The following is a 9,495-nucleotide window of genomic DNA, read 5'->3' on the forward strand; positions in this document are numbered from 1 at the left end:
CAGAAAGCCCTCGGAGATGGTGTGCCCCCTCAGTCCATCAGCTCCTGGACAATTATTCAAGGCCCAGCTGCGGGGAAAACAGATGGTGAGTGCGCGTTAGTGATGTGGACTTGGTCGCGCGCGCGCGCCGCCGCCCCCAGCCACGAGCAGCCAGCCCATGAAATGCTCCACACAAGAGCGCGTTTGGGCAGGGGCGCCATTTGCAAGCCAGATGCCGGCAATTTTCAGAGCCAGCTAAGGCGTCCATAAAAGGAAGGAAGGCAAATATTCTCACGCAGAAGTAACATTTACACAGATCCTTGTTTGGGCTCAGGCAAAAGTGGCGCAGATTACTAGTGTCGTTATTAGCATCAGACACTCGTCAGAGTGACTTCAGAAGCATGAATGGCTGCCTGGGTCCCCTCAGAAATCACACCTTTGATGTCAGAAGGTACACATCCCTCACCAACAGGCAGTTAATGCACCAGGCTTCCTTAGCTACCCCACCACTTACTCTGCAGATCCCGCCTCTCGCCACGGCATCCACTTAACATTGATGGGGATAAACGCAATTTAACTGGGATCTTGCAGAGTAAGGTTGTACATCAGGGGTGTGCTCAGTAACGAAAGAAATGCCAAATGAGGGTAGATAGAGTCCATGGAGCTGGAAATGAGCAGTATACAACAAACTGACAGGTGCCAATCCAGGAGGCAGCAAATTGGGGAAAGGGAAAACGCCACTGTGGGGGAGATTTACGCAGTATGTATGGGCGTATTAAGCATTTTGGGAATTTTTTTTGTAGAAGTTGTTAGTATGCTGGCACAGCATGGTATCACAGGAACAAAGATTATGCATTTTTGTGTGATGATTGTCCTATCAGTGTTAGGTGCCACAAAGGTCTCCTTGGACACCAGTTGGCGAGAGCCTCTGAAATGTCTCGACCCTTCGACACTACAGTCCAGCACTCAGGACCAGTGATCAAGATTACCATGCCGGCACCACCTTTTGAGTTAGGAGGGCTGTGTCTGGTCTGTGGTTTTTCTCAATCTCTAGCGTGGTGTGCCCTTCTTCTTCCTCCATTGAGGTCCAATACACAACATTTCTGCTTGTGGTGGTATGATAACACTTACTTATAGAAATAAAAGCCAGAAATAGTTCTTGTTTTTTACTTTCCAAACCATGTCCTGTCTACAACAATGTTAAACGGTAAACCTAGCTTATGAAATTGACGGGCGGCATGACCAAAGATAGGGTGAGGGAGGCGGCACGCTGAGGTTAATTCTGTGTGTGAAGATGCGCGTTGTGTACTCTGTTACTACCAGCCCACAAAACTGCTATAAGGAGGGAGGTTAGAGAAAAGAATTCTCACGGTCAGTGTTCAGTTCCCAAACCTGCCCACCAACAGTCAGGCTAGTAGCCAGAGCCGCTACGGACTTATTTATTTATTATTCTTTCCTTATTGACATTATTGATTTGCATAAATTACTGCCCCTGATTTACGACCTCATCACAAATTAAATCACAAAGATGGGATGGTGTAAAGAGGTCACTGAGACCCCATAAATAAGACGAGGGAGAAATCTCGCCTAGTCAGGATCTAACCTCTGGTGGAATCGACCACTTTCTCCAGATGGTTACAGCTTAAATCACAAGGCATGAGAACTTGGGCATCTTGTGAGCTCGTGTTCAGTTGGACATTTTGTGATTAGATGTTGCATTGTGGTCCTTTTCTTATTCTCTCACTGTACTTAAAGAGCAGAAACCAATAACGCGCCCTGCCACCGAGTCTGTGGACAATATCTAATTAAATACAGTGCAAGTTGATATGGAAGTTTCAGTTCAATTGCTTTCGATCGGGCAGTGTCCACCGTGAGCAATGGCTCAATTTAAGAAGAATTGCCCTCTGTAGACACTTTTTCACTCTGGAAAAGAAACCCAATGCATCATCATTAAGAAGACAAAACTTACCATGTTGTTATGGGCGTGATTCCTTGTCACGCTGAAAATCCGCGAAATATAATATTTCAATATTTGAATTAAATAACAGCTTCCCATTGTCTGGTGGCATATGTACTAAATAATGTGTTTCCATTGTAAAAGCATGTATATCAAAAAGAGAATTCTCAACCTACAGATGATATAAACTGCCAGGAACACCATTCTCTCGTTACCTACATACAAGTCTGAGTGTGTGAATTCTAACACGTGCAATCTAGATTTTCGTGTCTTCAGAACATGATGGGCTGCAAATGAAGATTTTTTTTCCATTCCAAACATTGCAATCTAAATCTCTAGCAAATCTGCTACATATATTTGCTGAACGTGGTGGTGGGGTGTTCGATCCTTCTAACCACTCCCAAGTTAAAAATGCACAAATAAGGAGCATGGCGGTGCACTGAAGAGCACAAGATCACACCGTGACAGTGGAGATCAAGGAATGTACCCACCATTACAGGAGAACGCACGTTCCCTATGCAAAACAGATGGAAAGATACACGCATAAGGAAGCTGGCAGACACGCCAAGAAGCTTGCAGCCACTGAGAGTGAAAGGGACAGAACAAGCATAGATAGAGAGAAAACAGACACCGCGACACATAGATGGAGATAATGACTGTTCACAAGAAAGACAGACCAAGAGAAAGACCAATAAAATAGACAGGTGAATCGCCAACATGAGGCACATTCCTTATCAGGAAAAGTTGCTTAATGGTCACTAAGACTGTTAAATGTAGGCAGAAGGAGTAATTCAGGAACATAGATAGATAGACAGACAGACAGAAGAAAGATAGATAGATAGATAGATAGATAGATAGATAGATAGATAGATAGATAGATAGATAGATAGATAGATAGATAGATAGATAGATAGATAGATAGATAGGCAGAAAAATCGATAGATAGAGATAGATAGACAGACAGACAGTAGATAGATAGATAAACAGTTAGATCGGTAGTGACAGATAGATAGATAGATAGATAGACAGACGGACAGTAGATAGATAGATAGGTAGATAGATAAAGAGAGATATCTAGATAGACAGACAAACAGTAGATAGATAGATATCTAGATAGACAGACAAACAGTAGATAGATAGATAGCTAGATATATAGATATATAGATAGATAGATAGATAGATAGATAGATAGATAGATAGATAGATAGATAGATAGATAGATAGATAGACAGTAGATAGAGAGATAGATAGACAGTAGGTGGATAGATAGATAGACAGATAGATAGATAGATAGATAGATAGATAGATAGATAGATAGATAGATAGATAGATAGATAGATAGATAGATAGATAGACTGTAGATAGATAGATACATAGATAGAGACATATCGCTAGATAGACAGACGGTAGATAGATAGATGGGTACATAGATAGAGACAGTTAGCTAGATAGACAGACAGACAGACAGACAGATAGAGAGGGAGATCTATAAAGAATAAGAACTAAAGGGACCCAGGGATGTATGGGTCGGAATAGAGAGTCACAGCCACTAGGCTGACAGACAGTTGGACACACAGCTATGCAGGTGGTCAAAATTCATTCACCAGAAACCTTGTGTTAGCAAGTTAGAAATTAAATACATTCCCCATCACTTCCTTAGTAGAAAGGCGCACGAAGGTGAGAAGTGTTTAAGGAGCTGCTCAATCTCTGACTACAGGTAAAAATCATTTTTTTTAAACATACTCCCTCCAATGCAGGGTTCGGGTACTTTTATCTATGTGTGTTTCGAATGTGAACTCAAAGCAGGCGCTTATACTCATGTATGTATTTGGCAATCCTATTTTTAAAGTCTGTTGGCAAAATGTGAGATACTTTTTCCGATCTGATTGTCTTGGGCGATAAATACCTAACACCCGTTTCTTTCTCATTGACTTCCTATTTATTTATTTTTTAAATCCAGCTACATGCTCTTTGTCAAACTACCTCGCTTCTGAGCCACACAATGTGTCAAATGTGAGTTGCGCTCCATCCCACTCACCAGGGTACCCTTTGCAAAGAAAGGAAGGTACATAGCCCGCTCGCCAAACAGAAAGATATAAAATCTACAGCAATTAGCACATTACTACAAGAGGTTTACTATCAAGTGGCTGCTGTTTCATACTATTGATTTTCGTTGTTAGCTGCAGGATTTTCCGTCTGAAAAACCTGCAACAGATGATGAAGTGAGGGTAGGGAAATGTAATGCATTCAACTCACAGCAATCAGACATGCTTTTCAGGAAAGTTTTGAATTATATTTGCCATTTATTCAATGAGCTGGAGGGACAGACTTAAAAGGACTCAATTCTACCTATTTCTGAAAATGAAAAACGCTATTCAACAATTGACTTCTGTAAGAAGCTATTCTCTCTCTCTCTCACTCTCTCTCTCTCTCTTTCTCTCTGTATTTATATATATTTGTTGTAGTTGTTTTTTACATTATGTAGAGGGGTTAGTGATTTCAAGTGTTGCGTGTTGTCCTGACATATGTTAGCAAGTTTCTGCTTTAAGCATGTTGTGAATACATGTATATTTATGTGAATCTACATACGTTTAGATTTGCCAATACCACTAGCAGTCAGAAATGTAAGATTCCAAGTCTAAATTTGAAGCCCCCTTTTCAAATAGTTTCCCATACAATCACACTCAGGGTCTCTCGTGATATTTACTGTCACGACAGAGGCGAATGATAACCTGTAGGACATACATGTGTCAATCTGAGACACAAGCAGTGGAAGGCTTGCACCTGTCTGATCCAGAACCACAGCCTAAAAAAGTAAATAGCCGCACAATGGATTCATTGGTAAAGGGAAAAACAGAGGGATGATCAAAACAATGATATTACGGAAGAAAATTCAAATATGTCTATGCCATTGTCGACAAAGCGGGCTTTACCCAATGGTATATCCAAAAAGAAGTATAAAGTCTCCAAAAAAACACTGTGGAATTGCAATACAATGATTCATATTCTTTTTGATGATTTCTATACGGAATAAGTCAAAATAGTGTTTCTGGCGCCAAACACAATGGATCTACCTGTCATCTGCACACAGATTTGTAAAGTAAGAGCATGTATGTCTGGATGAGAATTGGCCTACAGGGATGTACCTGAATTACCAGAAATTCGTGAAGTGATAAAACAAGAAAGTCACTGCACCTGCAAGCTATCCTTGTGTAAGCCAAGCAACGCTCTCACTTCCTAACATTGACGCTTGTTGAAACCGATGTACGTCAAATGGAAATTTAGAAAGTTTATGAGGTCCACCCATCTTTTTTTACTTGGTTTCTGCCTCTTAAGGGAGAGCTCTGTCATAAAGTAGAGGAGGCAACATTATTTCAAACCTAGAAGAACAAACTGCCAGCAAAAGTGACATCATAAGAACACCACGAAGAGGGTGTCGCCGAAACAACAAAAATAGGACAGAAAACATTCTCTAACTGCTTTGAGGAGCTGGGTATCCTGAGTAAAAAAAAATAAAAAAAACAACCACCCCTGACTCAGGAATGCAATTCAACCAGGCGATTTTATGTAGCCAGAGACCAACCCACCGTGTAGTCATAAGCCCAGGGCTTGAAATTGTGTTGGATACGGAGCACGCGCAACGGTGTGTGTGTGTGTGTGTGTCTTAATATTGAGGGTCTGATGGGAATGCTGACAGGGAGTGCTGAAAACCTGATCAAATGCACACGGCTAATGCTTTCTTCATATTTCCACTCGCAGAGATAGCCTCCAGCCATGCACTCGGAAAATGAAATTCTAATTATAACAGAGCGAGAAAGAGGGCTTGCCTTCAATTTAGCTCTACATTAAAACTCTGGCGAAGAAACAGCCAAACCAGAAACAACGTCAACACATTCTCAATTCAGAGGGAAAACACATGGATTAACCAACTGTCCACTTCAGAGGTTACATCAAATTCTCAAAAGATATGCCGACTTTCGTAAAATCCCTCCTAATCTTTCCTCACACAGAAGCCACCCAGCGGGTTTTCCATTCCTGCGCTCTTTTAAAGGGACCACACACCGGCAATAAGCCCTTAGAAGCAAACCAGCGCTAGGGAGAAGATATCTCTAAGACGGCTGATAAGTATGCCCCCTGGGTAGATAGGGTACAACACTATCCCTAATTTTAAGCATCTTCTGCCATCCCAATGTGTAACCATGTTCAATTCTCCCATGAGGAAACCTCTCTCTCTCTTTCTGCTCACTAAATACTCAGGCTTGGAAACCTATGAGAACTGATAACTGGGTATAAAAGAGAAGATTTGCTACTCACAAGACAATAAATTCAGCTCTCACAAAATGACCAGTGACACAAACATTCACCCAACCTCCTCAAGGTGCTGAGCCCTAGAGAGATCTAGAAAGGCACAAACTGTGGAAGTAGCCTCGCATTTACAACATTAACATAGAGTATTTCACTTTCCACCACGCGCTCTCTCGCACCCACACGTCGCACACATGTGCACACATTTGTAGCCACCATATAAATGATATTTGTTCCCCCAACACATTTATGCTTGCCTTGGTGTTGTATCATGTGGGAAGGGGAGGCAGTGGCCGCAAGAAAGTCGTAGTTTCTCTAAACACCCTCATAGGACTGTGTGATTTTAGGGGGCCAATAAGACATCTTGGGAAGAAAATACAACAAGTAATGTCACGCTATGATGATAGGCAATACATCCTATAAGTAGAACGATGCACACCTTCGAGGTGAAGATCAAAGCAGGTCCTAGAATTCCTCAACCATCATGACTCTTTTTTCCATAGTGATTGCCTTTACCAGTCTCAAAATATGTGAGAACGACCATATTTGAGAACACAAACATAAATCCCCTCAGAAGCAATTGAGGCATGTCTGCTCCTGGATGTATACAGCCATGTCCCTCCCCATCAACATGCATAAACCTGTGCAGACATACATGTAGATATATAAATAGTGTGGATATAGGGAGATAAGTATGTTCATGACAGTGTGTGCACATATATGTATGTGAGGTGTGTTCAACTGTGTATATGTATATATCACACATCTATACACATTTAAACTCACAATCTGTCTCTCTTACCCTCTCTGAAACCCTTTTTCTTTCTAGACAATATCGCAAGTAGCTTACAAGGTGCTTTTTGTGTCTTAAAAGTGCGCCTGCACTCACACCGGTACCCTGGCTACAGGACAGCATAAGAGAAGAGGCACCTTACATCATTTCTGTATCCTTCCTGAAAAAAACCTTCATTGGCGACCAAGAAACTGAACAGCACAGCAAGCGCGTAATTTTAAAGCGAAACATAAAGTGTGATATGGAGAAGTTTGGTGAGTAGCATACATGGCTGGCAGTAGAAATCACAATATTGCACCACGCGAGAGAAGGAAGCTTGGAGCAAGCACTTCAATTGGGAAGTGTATCATAGTGTGGCGTAATCATCCGTTCGAAATTTCTTTGATGTAAATCCGGGCACCATACACTGTCCGTTTCTTTAATCCCTTACTTCCTAACCTCTGTAGAACTATCGAGGAAAAAAGATACTCAGAGAGAGAATATAGCGGCAATTAAAGCGCTACACAGAAAATAAAGTGCCCCTGGCGTTCGTGCTTAACTTTTGAATTTAGTGTTGAACTGTTGAAAAGCAGTCAATGCCAGCGAAGTAGCTTTCGTTTCTACTTACTTTGCTGAAGTGCTTGTTGTGAGGACGCCTCGCCCTTTAGCGCTCTAAAAACGTATTTTCAAGGCACTACCTTAATCTCCCTATAGAAAAGCATGCATCTCAACACAACGGTGAAAATCCGAGAGAACACATTTCAACATTCTTTTCAATTCAACACATGCCTAGTCTAGTCCCATACACGTATAAACAGCGGAAGGTGCGGTTGAATATAACACAATTATACAGTTATGGATTTTAGTTAAATAGCTTCGAAGCTGTTTTAGGAGCAAGTTCTTTGGGGATTAGTTTTCCTGTTTACTTTTGTTCCTATTTGTGTGATTACCCAGGCGGTCATCAGATGATCACCCAGACATGCCCTCGTGAGATGGGAAACGTGCTGCTCTTTAAACCCATCTCTGCACGGACTGATGAGCAAGCAAAAAATGAATATTTTATGCATTTTCAATTCCCGTCACAATACAGGTTTTAACATATCCAAAAAGCCGCTTTTTTAACACGAAATGCCCTTTCTTATTGGTCTAAATAATTCTGTCCCTTCCACAGTTCCATCCTTTTATCATTTTGATCTTTTTACAAAAAGAAAAAAACAACGCATTATATATATCTGTGTTCCTAATTTGCCCGCAGTCACCGCCTCTAAAATGAAACAATGCGTTCTTGAGGTGGGCATTTTCGGAAGGTGTCCCATGCCCGAAATGGAATAGGACCCTGACACAACCCATCTCCTTTCACTCCCCCACAAAGCCTGAATATACCAACAGAGACCCTGAAGTTATGTGTTGGTATGCTGTGTTGTGTAGAACGTAAATCATACCTCGCGCCACTGGGATGAATGTGATAACTACAAACAAAAAAGACGCAGCGCTACTCACACAATCGCTGAGCCAGAAGTCCGGCAGTGCGCTGCGAGGCTGCAGTCGGGGCGCTCCGGAGCGCACTGGCAGACGCACGCTGGCAGGTAGGGCTGCAGAGAGTTTGCGCGCGAACGGGAGAGGACCAGGCACTTACCTGCTGCAGGTACATGAAGGTCAAGGCACACGAGAGTTGGGGGCACATGCCCACGTTGGGCAGCGCCACGCAGGTGGCGCCCGTCAGGGGGTGGTGCTGCATGCTGCTGCTGCTGCTGCTGCTCGGGAGTCGGCGGAGGACGAGCGAAGGGGCGAGCATGCAACGCGCCGGTCCGGCTCGGCTCCGCGTGCTGCTGGTGGCGGCCCGGGGACGGTGCGCTGGGTGGGGCTGGCGGAGGCAGGGAGGGCCCGTTCTCTGTGTCTGTGCTGCTGGCAGGGCTCGGCACCTACATTCGTCTGACAGGGGAGGCCACTCCGGTGATGCGGGCTGGTGGGCGGGGGTGGGGCGGATGGGTGGCGGCGGGGGTGGGGGAGGCAGGAAGACACAGCCCGCAGCCTATGGATGAGCCGAGGCAAGTTTGTCAATGGCAGCGCGGAGCCGGGCACCGGCGCGTCTCGCCTACTACAGAGGTACTGGCTCGCTGCCTCCCCAGCTGACAGACGACACCCGGGGCAGGGGCTCCACCGCCCACCACAACCCAAACAGTGCACGTGTGGCTCCCCGAGGAGGGGGGGTGGGCGAGAGAGTGGCAGCGGGGGAGGGGGAGCTGCCTCGCAGACACGGGCTGGGTAATTAATGCCACAGCCCAGCTGGGACGGAATAGCTGCTGGGATTTTTTTTTTGTTCGGTTTGTGCTTCATTGATCCGCACCTGACAATCACAAAAAGTGTGTGGGTGGGTGGATGCGCGCTCTCTTTCTAGTAACATTGCGGGTGCAGTGGCTTTCCCCGAGCGCGGCGTGCAGAAATCCACAATGCTGCTTTATTTCCAGAGGTAGAAGTCGCG

The 9,495-nt window shown here is 44.0% G+C and overlaps 1 protein-coding gene across 11 annotated transcripts in view; it reads right to left on the reverse strand.

Moving 5' to 3' along the window:
• The window catches only part of RBFOX1 (RNA binding fox-1 homolog 1), an 836,688-nt gene extending 827,771 nt beyond the window's left edge, over positions 1-8,917 (reverse strand). For 9 of the 11 annotated variants that reach the window (XR_013601626.1, XM_078662959.1, XM_078662953.1 and 6 more), the window contains exon 1: positions 8,650-8,916. Coding sequence is in view for 10 of the 11 variants with exons in the window: in XM_078662959.1 (XP_078519085.1) it covers positions 8,650-8,808 (159 nt within the window). In the remaining variant the exon portion in view is untranslated. Of the gene's footprint in view, positions 1-8,649 lie in introns of all 11 variants that reach the window. The other 2 variants (XM_078662952.1, XM_078662951.1) reach the window with 2 other exon arrangements.
• Positions 8,918-9,495: the final 578 nt, after the last annotated feature.

The sequence above is a fragment of the Lissotriton helveticus genome, chromosome 10, assembly GCF_964261635.1.
Source record: "Lissotriton helveticus chromosome 10, aLisHel1.1, whole genome shotgun sequence".
NCBI lineage: Eukaryota > Metazoa > Chordata > Amphibia > Caudata > Salamandridae > Lissotriton > Lissotriton helveticus.